The 14,185-nt window shown below is 38.5% G+C and overlaps 1 protein-coding gene across 3 annotated transcripts in view; it reads left to right on the forward strand.

The window, feature by feature from the left end:
* The window catches only part of RAB8B (RAB8B, member RAS oncogene family), a 79,590-nt gene extending 67,323 nt beyond the window's left edge, over positions 1 to 12,267 (forward strand). For 2 of the 3 annotated variants that reach the window (XM_025390399.1, XM_025390401.1), the window contains 4 exons: positions 665 to 754; positions 3,780 to 3,845; positions 7,146 to 7,196; positions 7,987 to 12,267. In XM_025390399.1, the coding sequence (XP_025246184.1) occupies positions 665 to 754; positions 3,780 to 3,845; positions 7,146 to 7,196; positions 7,987 to 8,079 (300 nt within the window). In that variant the 3' untranslated portion in view covers positions 8,080 to 12,267. The remainder of the gene's footprint in view (positions 1 to 664; positions 755 to 3,779; positions 3,846 to 7,145; positions 7,197 to 7,986) is intronic. The other variant, XM_025390400.1, reaches the window with a different exon arrangement.
* Positions 12,268 to 14,185: the final 1,918 nt, after the last annotated feature.

Consider the following 14,185-nt stretch of genomic DNA (forward strand, 5'->3'; position numbering starts at 1 on the left):
TTTACACATGAATAACAGACCAGAAAGAAATGATTTGCCTGTGCTCATACAGCCTTTAAAAAGAAGAGCCAGGATTAAAACATCTGGTTCCCAACTTCTATCCCACCATGCTGTTTGGCTAGCAACAGTATCTCTTTACCCTGGCAACTTTTTACCCTTCTGACATTTTCTCCATCTTAGATATTTGAAGATTGTTTTAATCCCAGGATAATTGGTATTAAGATTTTTTAATGTCTTTGTCACTTAAGAAAGAAATCTGACTGATACAATTTTGTACACGTTTTTATTAACTTAGATGAATTTGTTTTTAAAATAGTTCAGAATCCAGAATGCCTTCTCCACTGGTTCACTCAGTACCAAGTTTTTGTCCTTCTTTGACCCAAATATTTGGAAATTTTGTCATTAGATCACCGTAAGCTTTATTTGTGTGTGTTCCACCTTCTTTCCAAACCTCGGGAAGAAGGTTTGCACAGGCTCTGTGAGGGCTCTTGTGCTGTAGCTTTGCCCCTCCTCCCATCTTTAAACTTTTCTCTGAATTAGGCCTTGTGTGAGTGAAAGATTATTTGTCTTATTAAATTCATGTGTTTCTGACAAGTTGGATTTGTCTAGTAAGTAATGGGTTTTTCTCAGGCTGTTTTTATAGCATGCTATTTTCTCCCTGCAGCATGCCTCTTCCGATGTTGAAAGAATGATCCTGGGTAACAAATGTGATATGAATGACAAAAGACAAGTGTCAAAAGAAAGAGGGGAGAAGGTAAATGTGAATGGAATGAATAAAGGTTGGATTCTACTCACATTAAGCATTTCTTTTCTTCATATTGTTTAATTATTGATTTAAGTTTTTTTTTTTAATCTGTGTTTTAATCCTTTTAAATTGGATATCAACAACAAAGAGATGTAATCCATACTTGAATGGTGTGAATTAGTATTCGAGATCCAGCTCCCTATACTGTGTGGTCATGACTCATTCCTAAAGAATTTGCTAATGTTTTCTGGGAGATACAAATTGGTCCTTTCTCAGATTCCTGCAGCTTAGAGTTCAGGCTGTTTCTTCCAGATCTGTGTGAAAATGCCCAGTTTTGAAGCTAAAGTAATTCATTCTTTTTTTAAAAAAAGTTACAGGGTAGGTGAAGTTTCAACAGGAATCATTTTCCAATTCATTTTTTCCCCTAAGAATATTTTACTATACATTAGCTTTAGGTTTTATGGATAAATTCCTTGTAATTGATCAAGCTATGGATGTCATTTATATGTTGTTTATGGGCATTTCTCTCTTTTGTGTCCTCCTGTAAAGCAAAGGGATATTTTGTGCACATATTGACTTCTGTGGCAGATTCTAAATTGACTTAGAAGCTTCACTTTTTAAGTCTTGGAATTTTGCTTTAGCCTTTAAAAAAATTATATATGCAAATTGAATTTTCTTTTTTCTTTTCTTTCTTTCTTTTTTTTTTTTTGAGACAGAGTCTTGCTCTCTCTCTCCCAGGCTGGAGTGCAGTGGTGTATTCTCAGTTCACTGCAACCTCTGCCTCCTGGGTTCAAGCAATTCTTATGCCTCAGCCTCCAAGAAGCTGGGATTATAGGCATGTGCCACCACACCCGGCTAGTTTTTGTATTTTTAGTAGAAACGGGGTTTTGCCATGCTGGCCAGGCTCGTCTTGAACTCCCGGCCTCAAGCAGTCCACCTGCCTCGGCCTCCCAAAGTGCTGGGATTACAGGTGTGAGCCACCATGCCTGGCCACATTTTGTTTTTCAATTTGACTGTGAACTTTTGCTAAAGACTTTTTTCCCCTAAAAACATTTACTTAATTTTAGCATTGTAAATAAACTAAGAACTTTTTGAGGAATATATGAGAGTTCACAGTTTGTCTTAATAGAAATCAAAGCTTGAATACTTTAGTATTTAAATTTTTGTTCAGTTCTGGACTCATTTATTAAAAGTAAGTAAGGCCTGGCACGATGGCTCACACCTGTAATCCCAGCACTTTGAGAGGCCAAGGTGGGCGGATCACGAGGTCAGGAGTTCAAAACCAGCCTGACCAACATGGTGAAACCCTGTCTCTACTAAAAATACAAAAATTAGCTGGGCATGGTGGCACGCACCTGTAATCCCCGCTACTCAGGAGGCTGAGGCAGAAGAATTGCTTGAACCCGGGAGGCGGAGGTTGCAGTGAGCTGAGATAGTGCCACTGCACTCCAGCCTGGGCAACAGAGCGACACTCTGTCTCAAAAAAAAAAAAAAAGTAATTAAAAGTCAGTATAGTTTTTTGTTTTTTATTTGAGACGGAGTTTCACTCTTGTCATCCAGGCTGGAATGCAATTGCACGATCTGGGCCCACTACAACCTCCAGCTCCCTGGTTCAAGCGATTCTCTTGTCTCAGCCTCCCAAGTAGCTGGGATTATAGACGCCCGCCGCCACACCTGGCTAATTTTTGTATTTTTAGTAGAGACCGGGTTTCGCCATGTGCCATCCTGGTCTCTACCTCCTGACCTCAGGTGATCCGCCCGCCTCGACCTCCCAAAGTGCTGGGATTACTGGCGCGAGCCACTGCGCCCGGTCAGTATAGTAAAGTTGGAGAATTATACTTTGGGAGCAGATAAAAGGAGTGAATGAATCCCAAGCTAATGGTAGTTTTGCCAGTGGAGGATCTTGACTACAAAGTCATCCAGGTTCTTGGCATTTTGAGCAAAGAACTGGACAAAACGCACAAACAAAACAATGAAAGAATGAAGACAAAAAAAGCACAGAATTATCGAAATGAAAATATACTCCACAGAGTGGGAGTGGGCTTGAGCAAGCAGCTTGAGCACTGGTTACGGAATTTTCTGAGGTTTAAATACCCTCTAGAAATTTCCCATGGGTTACTTCGTTCACACCCTACATAAATGAAGTAGTGGCCCATGACCAGTCTGATTGGTTGCAGAAGGTGACCAATCAGAGGATGAAATGAAGTTACAAAGTTATGCCCTGCGCAGACGTCTGATTGGTTGTGGGAGAGGACCAATCAGAGGTACTTTCCATTTTTAATCTGTGAGTCAGAAAACGGGAGGAGGTTGCAAAGGGAATAACCCCTGTACTTGTGTTACTTGGGCGTGGAAGACTGGGGTTTTTATTTTGATTTAGTTATAGGAAGTCAGTATGAATTGGTTTTAGGTTCCCTGCCAACAGACCCTATTCTCCTACCTCAGGAGGTATTTATCCTATATTAGAGAACTAAAAGTACAAAAAAAAGAAAAAAAGAGAAGTACTTAAATTATTATTATTATTTTATTTTTTTTATTTATTTATTTTGAGACAGAGTCTTGCTCTGTCACCCGGGCTGGAGTGCAGTGACGTGATCTCCACTCGCTCCAACCTCCGCCTCCTGGATTCAAGCAATTTTCCTGCCTCAGCCTCCCGAGTAACTGGGACTACAGGCGTGTGCCACCACGCCTGTCTAATTTTTTATATTTTCAGTAGAGACGGGGTTTCATCGTGTTAGCCAGGAGAGTCTCGATCTCTTGACCTCGTGATCCACCTGCCTCGGCCTCCCAAAGTGCGTGAGCCACCACGCCCGGCCTTAAATTATGTTTTAAATGGAAGTTGTGCCATCTTTCTTATGATGATTAAGTTAAATTATCAAATTCCGAATACAGTAGAAGAAAACAAAGAAATTTGAGAACCACAGGAGTTCTGAAATAGATACCCTACCTTTGAGACTTTGAAAAACCTAAGAAATATAAATGCATTATATGTTCAAGCATCTTTTGCTAAATTTAAATATTTCTGTTTGCCTTTCAGCTAGCAATTGACTATGGGATTAAATTCTTGGAGACAAGCGCAAAATCCAGTGCAAATGTAGAAGAGGTAAGAAGGAAACGTTTGGTGACTTGTTACAGAGCAGCACAGGTGCTTAGGGGCCTGTGTTCAAGCAGCTCTCAAAGCTTTGGTATTTTCTGACCTAGTGAATGCCTTTTGTTGACCCAACTCCACTTTGTAGGCTTTTGTGCTTCTAATTTTTTTTTTTTTTTTTTGAGATGGTGTCTCGCTCTGTTGCCAGGCTGGAATGCAGTGGCATGATCTCGGCTCACTGCAACCTCTGCCTCCCAGGTTCAAGCGATTCTCCTGTGTCAGCCTCCTGAGTAGCTGGTACTACAGGTGTGCACCACCACACCCAGCTAATTTTTGTATTTTTAGTAGAAACAGGGTTTCATCATGTTGGCCAGGATGGTCTCGATCTCTTGACCTCGTGATCCACTCGCCTTGGCCTCCCAAAGTGCTGGGATTACAGGCGTGAGCCACCACAACTGGCTGCTTCTGATTTTTATGCAGACACTGGTTGTTGAATTTCTAGCATGTAGCCTCCACGTGGGTTAATTAGATTGCACAGTTAAGATTCACAGAATAGAATGTGGAAGTTCAGTTTTGCCCTTTGGGCAGCTGGAAATCCTTGACTAGAAGACCAACCAGTGTCCTGTGCTCATTCATGTCATTCTGTATGCCTGCAGCAGAAGAGTTAAATCACTTTCAAGGCTGTACTCTCTCAAGGGAAAATTAAGCTGTTAGTTTATAGGACACATTCCTTTAGTGTACACATTTGAGGTAGATTAAGCACAATAAATTGTAACAGTGGCATTTAGTAGAAATAAGAAAGTGTGTTTATCAGGGAGTAGCGTTAATAAATTTTCATTAAGATAGCTGTTAAGGAAAACCAAACCATCTAAAGTCTTAGGAGAATACGTTTTCTTCAATACCTAACGTAGATGACCAGTTGATGGGTGCAGCAAACCACCATGGCACGGGTATACCTATGTAACAAACCTGCACATTCTGCACATGTATACCAGAACTTAAAGTGTAAAAAAAAAAAAAAAAAATAGGTTTTCTTCACCAAGAGAACTGTTGATATTTTCTTTTTTAAAAAACATTTTTTCAACTGATCATAAAAATAATACATGTAATTTACTGTAATTTACATGTGATATGTATTAATACATGTAATTAATCATACTGATAGTCTCATAAACATTTAATTTCCTAGGTTACTCATTGTTCATCATAACATGATGGTTAAAAATCAAGACCTACATGACTTTATTAGCCAGTGGACACTGATCAGAACTTTTTTGTTTTAAATAATATAACAGTTATTTGTTTAGGTTGGCCGATGGGTGTTAGGAAACAGGAAGCCTCTACTGATTTATTTACACAAGCTTAGATAAGCAGAAAAATGCTTCCCTCTGCTTGCTACAAAAGAATTTCCCGCCATCAGAAATAATCCAAGTTAAAACTGGGCAAAAGATCTGAATAGACATTTCTCAAAAGAGGACAAACAAATGGCCAACAGGTATATGAAAAAATGGCGACATCACTAGTCACTGGGGCAATGCATATCAAAACTACAGTGAGCTATCATCTCACCCCAATTAAAATGGCTTTTATCAAAGAGATAGGCAATAACAAATGCTGGAAAGGATGTAGAGAAAGGGGGACCCTCATATATTGTGGGTAGGAATGTAAATTAGTACAGCCACTATGGAGAACAATCAAAAAACTAAAAATAGAACTGCCATATGATCCAGCAGTCTCACTACTGGATATTTACCCAAAAGACAGAAATCAGTATATCAACCTAAGTGTCCATCAGTGGATGAACCGATAAAGAAAATGTGGTATGGGCCAGGCGCGGTGGCTCACGCCTTTAATCCCAGCACCTTGGGAGGCCGAGGTGGGCAGATCACGAGGTCAGGAGATCGAGACCATCCTGGCTAACACGGTGAAACCCCGTCTCTACTAAAAATACAAAAAATTAGCCGGGCATGGTGGTGGGCACCTGTAGTCCAAGCTACTCGGGAGGCTGAGGCAGGAGAATGGGGTGAACCCGGGAGGCGGAGCTTGCCATGAGCGGACATTGTGCCACTGCACCCAGCCTGGGCAACAGAGCGAGACTCCGTCTAAAAAAAAATAAATAAATAATAATGTGGTATGTATATGCAATGGAATACTATTCAGCAATAAAAAGGAATGAAATCCTATAATTTGCAACAGTATGGATAGAGCTCCCTGAACTGGGAGTTGCCTGAGCTGCTTATTCTAGCCAGGCATACAGATGGTAACAAATTTTACCAGAGCTTTAAATCAGTGTGGTTAGACTCATAGGTGACGAGTTTGACAGTGAGACACTGACAATGAGTAATAATAGTAATTGTCATATTTATTTGATTAGATTGGAAATAATCCTTGTCGTGAACAGTTTTTGGGGATCAGGAGTGTTGGGAACAGAGGCTGATTTAACAGTGGGTTTAGCATGGGGACAAATGGAGAATCTTTAATAGTTCTTGGCTTCATAGAAAAAGAGATGATGGGTTTAAAAAATGCTTGGTTTGTATCAAGAGACATTATGGATAAATTAATCACTAAGATTAATCAGATTTGCCCTGCTTCTATTTGAACTGACTTCCACAGTGGGGAGTTTAGCCGAGAGCTCCAGCAACTGTTGGGATTTTGAAGTGTTAAGACACGGAAAATTATACATATTCAGCTATAACAGTGAGAGCAATTTGAAAGAAAAGGTCAGAAATAAAAAGTAGAGTTTTTTGTGAAGACATATTTTAGAGCTATAGGGTAATACATAATGATTCACTCATTAAACTAGATATTTAGCATCTCCTAGATCAGCACTGTGCCCTGCTCTAGGGAAGTTAGGTAGCTTAGACAGAGCTTCTGTCCTGTTTTTGGTGTACTGAGGAAGTTACTCGTGATTCAACAAGGGTGTTATTGTGAGAGATATTATGTCACATGAAGAAAATGTTTGATGAATGAATGATAGTTTGATAACATTAGAAAATGTTTATGATACAATCTCAAAAGAGTAAACACATGCATACTATGATTACAATTGTTACTTTCTTAATGTTAAAACTTTAAAGTGGTATATTTATAGTGAAATAATGAAAAATTCTGTATTTCTGTTTTAAAATAAGTCAGACATCGTGGCTCACACCTGCAGTCCTAGCTACTCAGGAGAGACTAAGGTGGGAGGATTGCTTGAGCCCAGGAGTTCCAATCCAGCCAGGGCAACATAGCAAGACCCCATCTCTGAGGTGGGGGGAATATATATATATATAGTGAATATATAATAATGAAAATGTTTTGTTTTACCTATAGGCATTTTTTACACTTGCACGAGATATAATGACAAAACTCAACAGAAAAATGGTTTGTATCACTTATAATTTTTATTTCCATTATGCTTTCTATTTGGCATTTGATGAAAAGGATAGGTCTAATTATAAGATATTCACATTAAACTCATTTTTTTCCCTGACTCAGATACTCATTTGGTTGAACTCTGATTCTTAGTTCTATTGTTTAGGATTCTTATTTCTGAACTGCAGCTGTTTCATATCTTTCATCTGGCTGTTTAAGTGATCTTGAAATTGAATTTTGACCAGAATAATAAAAATAGTAATGGCACAAATTCGATTTTTGCCATAAAATTATCCAGTTCAGTTTTCATGTGACAGATATTTATATCTATGTAGCTATGATTTTGAAGTTGCTAAAGTGTGCTTAAATTTGAAATCATTAAGACAACCTTGAAAGTTTGTTTTATGCTGAGTCCTGAGTATAATTGCATACCTTATACTACTAGCTCTTCTTACCTCTAACAGAATTGCCTGTGCCAGTATCTTAACATTGTTTCCATCATGACCTTTGAAACTTTGCACTCTATTGGAACTGGAAATAGAAGCTTCCTATCTAATACATTATTGATATAAAAGCTGCTGTTGTAAGGGCATTTTCCTCCTTTTAATTCACCATTTCCAAATAAAAAGACAACATTGGTGCTTAACTAGTTCCCGTTCTAATAAAATACTCTAGTGAATACACATGTCACTAGAATACACATTTCACATGGTGTGGTTAGTTATTTTTATTTTTTAGGTAACTGAGGTCAAACCATGAAACTTTTATTTCCTTGGTAACTTTATCTTCTATTTTTTAGAATGACAGCAATTCAGCAGGAGCAGGTGGACCAGTGAAAATAACAGAAAACCGATCAAAGAAGACCAGCTTCTTTCGTTGCTCGCTACTTTGATGAACTCTTTCTGAGAGACTGCAGCACACCTAGAGGGCCCTTTCCTGCTTCTCTGAAAGCACAGGTCACCCAGCCTCAGAATCACACCTCCCGGCTGCTGCTGAGAGCACCACTGAACTTAGACCTCTCAACACAGAATGCCAAGTGGATTCCAGCCTCATGGCCTAGCAAAAGAACAGGCTGCTTTTTTCAAACATGGAAGCAATGAAGTGGAGACACATGCAGGACCTAACTCGTTTTTTCCTTGTTTTAGTACCTGTTGCAGAAGTTATCTTTCTTTTTTACTTTGCACATCAGTGTTAGCCTTTCCCTATTTCAGCACAATCTTAGACTCATGTTTGCACACTTTTGTGTCATGAAGTTCTAGACAAAATTGTACGTGTGGCAATGTTAAAAGCAGAGCATTTACGGCAGAGGTTAATATACTAAAAGGGTATTTGGTCTGGTTCATATGGTCAAATATTACTGCCTTGGTAGCATTTATTTAAGGGCTTTTTCTTAAATAAGAATCATTAAAGTCATTAAAAATTTTACTGAAATGCCCATCTAGTCATCAAAGGCCACAATTTCTTTGTTTCTTCAGATTGTTAAGAGCTTTGCTCCTTCCTGACCTGTTTGCCAGAGTCTGGGTAGCTGAATGAATCACTTTTTTAAATGATTACCTCTGCCTAATCTATAGAAACTGCATTTGGAAATCACCATAATCTCATTTTTCCCTGGGGTTTGTATTTGCTATTCTTTTCCATGTTTGACTTACTGTAATCACTCAGTTACCTAAAACTAATAACACATTCGAACATTATTATCTGTTTCTATTTGTGAACTTGTTGAGCTGAAATTTTACGTGGGCTGAGAGATAGACCATTTAGGGTTTTAGTCCAGCATCTAACTGTGATTCTGTCAATAAGGATATGTAATAGATTTTTTCTTAGGTTCACTCCTTAGCTGGCTGGTTTAGTTGTAATACCAAATTCCTGCCATAATCCCTGTCTACAAAAGTTAGGTTTAGATTTTAGTTTGTGGAAAGCTTACCTATATAAAGACAGATTAACTTGTTGATATAAATTTAATAGAGCTAGCTCTTGGTAATGGTGAAAATAATGACTTTTGGTTGGTTTTATTTGGGAGGTATTTTTAGAAATAAAAGTACTTAGATCTAGTGTAGCCTCTAGGAAAAGTCTTGCCTTTTCATTAGAGAAAACAGGACCAAGGTTTCAGTTTTCAAACAGCTGTTGTTGAATGTGTAGAACCCAGTTCCATCTGTTTTGGTTCATTGTTATAGAACTTAGTCTAGTCATCTGGGCTAAAGCCGACCAAAAGCTTAGTTGCCTTTCTCAGCAAACACTGGTACTGGTATACTTGTGTAGATAAAACCATCATAAGGTATTTAGTGTTAACTTATGTGCCAAATTCAGATCACTATGTCATTGCTGTTACTCTAGCCTTCAGTGTCATAACGCAGAGGGGGGATAATACCGAGGGGATGAGGGAAATGAATTCTGTTAATAATTATTCTTCCTGGTATGCCTGTTTTGCTTCACAAAGGCTACTATCATGCTGGATAGTTAAGAACAGGAGATGGCAGTGGAAAGGGATTGCTTGTTACCACAGAGAATTCTCTTCAAATTAAGATATGTCTTTAGAATGCTTGGACCAGTCGATCTTTCGTACTTACTTGAAAATGAACAATTTAGCAGCTGCAAATATGCCCAAGCTATTTTTGATACACTAAACTTATTGTTGACAAATTTCAGCCTCCGTAATTTTTTTTTGTAATTACCTATAGGCTTAAAAGTCATTCATTGCTCTTCTAGTATAATTAGTAGTTCCGTGATTGAAAGTTTATTGTAATTCTACTATCTTCAAATTAGATACATTTTCAAAAGGAAAAAATAATTTTTTAGAAACATCTTATATTGACTATTTCCTGAAAAAAATCCAAGCAGTTAAGCTTTCTGGATGGTAACAAAGTACCTTCTAAAAGATAAGTGCTATGACACCATGTATGAATGTAATTCTCTTAGTAATTTACCTCTGACTATTTGGTGTCTTAATGCTTTGGTTTATATAATCTCAGGGGTTGTCTGCAAACCAAAACTGACATATTCTGTGGTTAGCTTTTATTACTTTTTTTTTTTTTTTAACAGAATGCTTTGCTTTGGTTCTATTTCTTCTTTCTTCTTTTGTCTTATGTGGAATAACTAGTCTCCATGAACTTCACTTGAAAGAGCCTGTGAAAGTTAGATGAGTCTAAAAGTGCTCTTTGAAGTAGCAGCAAACTGGGAGTATACGCTCTGTTATATAGAAATAAATTGTCCTTGCTATTTTCTTACATTTAGCTTTGCTAAATTGTATATACATTGAGCTAAGACCTTAGGTAATTCACTTTCTGCATGATAAAATGACCCAATAAATATTCCACTTTGCTTAATAATGTACATACAGTGCATTATTTTTTCTATTTGTAGATGAATTCAATGACAGATAATTGTCTGTTCCCTGCTGAAACGGAAGAAATCTAGTTTTTTGTGGACATTTTTGCGGTCTTACAGATAAGGTACATGAAGAGTTTTGCAGCAGTATTAGTGGTTCCGTGGCTGCACTCTATTATCATGTGTAAATTTTTGACAATGATTGGACTAGACCTTTTCAAATAGAGTCTGAGCCTGTCAGACAGTGAAAATGTGCTGTAACTAAGTAGCATGTAAATCAGTTGATTGTAAAATGTTTCACTGGGAACTTATTTTAGCTATATTTTACTTGGACAGACTATGATACAATAATCTACCTGTGCATCAGTTAGTGGGTGCTGCAGGGTTTCTTACTATTTACATAAACATTTTGTGCAGTCTTTGTTATAAATTTTCAGAAGACTATACTCTTTACTTTGAAGGACTATTTTTTAATTATACCTCATTTAGCTAACTAGTATTCTAATACCTGGTAGAAAAACAGTGAGCCAGCTTTTAAGCATCTAACAAAATTTAGACTCTATGTTTTGTTTTGAACTGAAGACATCATTGGGAAAGGTAGGAAATATTAGTTTAGAATAGAGCATACATGTCATATCTAGTAGCATAAAAAAAGTATTATCTCCCTGTCTCCATTAATAAATTTAGCTGTGCAATATAGGTGCGTTTTTGCAGAAGTTTCTAAGTAAGAGATTATAACTCCATTTTACAGGTTCTGAATGCTGAGAGTCTATATTAAGGCTTATAAAGTTTTTCCTGTGATCAGTAAGTGATACATTTAAGCAGACATTCTTTTCAAGTTCATGACTTAGATTCCTTTACAAATGTAGTTCTCAGTCTTTAAAGATGAGCTTCTAAGCTGAAGATTTGAAAACCACATTTCATTATGTTGGTTTACTTATCGTAAATTTTAAGCACTCATTTCTGCAATCAGGTTTCTTAGAATTTTTTTTTTTTTTTTTAAACAGAAGAGACATTCTTTTTTCCTTGTTACATCCAAAGGGCGCACAGGAGTGGTTGGAAAGGAATGTCTAAAAATGAAATCCCTTGATACAGAGGGACCCAGACGGACAGGATATGCTAAAAGAATTTCAAATTCTAGCACGACTTTAGAGTAGAATCAGTCATTTTTTTAGACTAATAAAATTAATGACTATCATGTTCACGCTGAAAAAAATCTAAATGAAATGTACAGAAATAAAACTTAGCAAACAATTATTCTAGGGATATTTTCAGATTTTACTTCACTTCTTGAAATGCGTGTGCCATATGCAATTGCATTTCTTGTGCCAAGAAACTAATAGAACTTATTTCACTTTCTTACCTTTTCTTAAAATGTGAATTTAGTTATTATAGTTCAATTTTATGACCTTACAGATGGGTTTTATTTTGTTTGCAGCTGACACTGCAGTTCCTTTCATGCAAAATACCATAAACTGTTTGATGAAAATCATGCCCCTAATGGAAACTCTCTAGTTTTTCCATATAATTATCCTACTGTACATGTTTAAACATATTTTATTTTTACTCCAATGGCTTAATGTGAAAAGCTCCTGCAGATAAGTGGACCTGTCATGTGGTTAATCTTGTTTAAGCCAGTTCATTAACTGTGTACTGATACTGATGCTGTGTTTTTTTTAAATGGATTTTATTCCAGGTGAACTTTTTTTTATAATAATGTTCGTCTAAAATAAAAACTACGTAATGAAAATGAAAATGCTAATGGCTCTCTGAAATGGACTGCACATTTTAAAAATGTTTCTGCAAATTTGGACCAGACGCAGTGGCTCACGCCTGTGGTCCCAGCACTTTGGGAGGCTGGGGTGGGTGGATCACTTGAGGTCGGGAATTCAAAACTAACCTGGCCAGCATGGTGAGACACCGATCTCTACTACAAAATCACAAAATACAAAAATTAGCCGAGCATGGCAGGACACACCTGTGGTCCCGGCTGCTCAGGAGGCTGAGGTGGAAGAATTGCTTGGACTTGGGAGGTGGAGGTTGCCATGAGCTGGGATCGGGCCATTGCACTCCAGCCTACACAGTGGAGTGAGACCTGTTTCACAAAAATAAATAAATAAATAAATAAATAAAATTTAAAATGTTTCTGCAAATTTGATAGGTATATGACTCAAACCATGGCAGACTTAAGATATTTTAGCAAACTTTATATCTGACCCAGAATTGTTTAAAGATCTAGAAAAATAGCCAGCTCCCCTATTCCTGTTCATCATACTTAGCTCAGCATACACTGAGGTTATTCTGTTGTAGAACCTGTAGCTTTAAATTGATCACCCTTCCTTTGTTGTGTTTTCACTTGAAAATAATTTCTTTTGTGGTGCCTTTTTTTTTTTTTTTTTTTTTTAATTAGATGGAGCCCCACTCTGTTGCCCAGGCTGGAGTGTAGTGGCACAATCCCGACTCACTGCAACCTCTGCCTCCCAGGTTCAAGCAATTCTCTTGCCTCAGCCTCCCAAGTAGCTGGGATTATAGGCACACACCACCATGCCCAGCTAATTTTGTATTTTTAGTAGAGATGGGGTTTTGCCATGTTGGCTAGGCTGGTCTTGAACTCCTGACCTCAGGTGATCGGCCCGCCTTGGTCTCCCAAAGTGCTGGGATTACAGGCGTGAGCCACCATGCCCAGCCTTGTGGTGTTTTTGAGACAAGGTCTACTCTGTTACCCAGGCTGGAGTGCAGTGGTGTGATCATGGCTCACTGTGGCCTCTACTTCCCAGGTTCAAGTGATCCTCCCACCTCAGCCTCCTGAGTAGCTGGGACTACAGGCACTACCTAACTCAGCTAATTGTTTTTTTTTTTTTTTTTTTTTTTTGGTAGAGACAGGGTTTCACTATGTTGCCCAGCCTGATCTCCAACTCCTGGGCTCAAGTGATGCTCTCACCTCGGCCTCCCAAAGTACTGGGATTACAGGCATGAGCCACCACGCCCAGACGGAAAGAACCAATTTGATGGCACCAGCATTGTCGATACTCTCCTACTTTGTTTGCACATGTTCCCAGTCTCAGCCTTTCCCATTCATCCCACAGCCATTTCAGACCTTCACTGTTCTTCTCAAGCTTCCTACCTCTTCCCTGTCCCTCTTCACGGACTGATCTTTCACCTCCCTCCTTCCAGAGGAAAGCATCAGTCATGAAACACGTTAGCCTCCTCTCCCTCCCTAACCTACAGGCCACCTTCATCCTCACCTCCTCTCTTGGTCTCAGAGGCATTCTTACCCCAGGCTCTTCTCTCTGCCCCTTCTCTGAATTCATCCTCCCACTACTGTCCTGCTTTTCGGGGAACTCACAGCTCTTTCTCTTGTACCTTCAAACCCTTATCCTTTCTTAGCCCTTTCCTTCAGCCTCTGAGCATCCTCAACCCTCCTACCCTGTGGCTTGTGGCCCTTTCTCACCTACTGTTCTTTTTCCTCTTCTTTCTGTTATGCTTAAAGGCATCTGTTTTCAAAGAGGTGCCTATAGTTACTATCCTCACTTTTTCTTTTTCCATTTATTCCTTAACCTACTCCGGTATGTCTTCTACCCCCCCCCGCCCAGCACTTCGCTGACATTGTGCTTACGACAGCCTAGCTGCTAAAGTAGTAGACAGTTTTCAGTTCTGTTCCTAGCTAACTTCTT

Source organism: Theropithecus gelada, chromosome 7a (genome assembly GCF_003255815.1).
Source record: "Theropithecus gelada isolate Dixy chromosome 7a, Tgel_1.0, whole genome shotgun sequence".
Taxonomy (NCBI): Eukaryota; Metazoa; Chordata; class Mammalia; order Primates; family Cercopithecidae; genus Theropithecus; species Theropithecus gelada.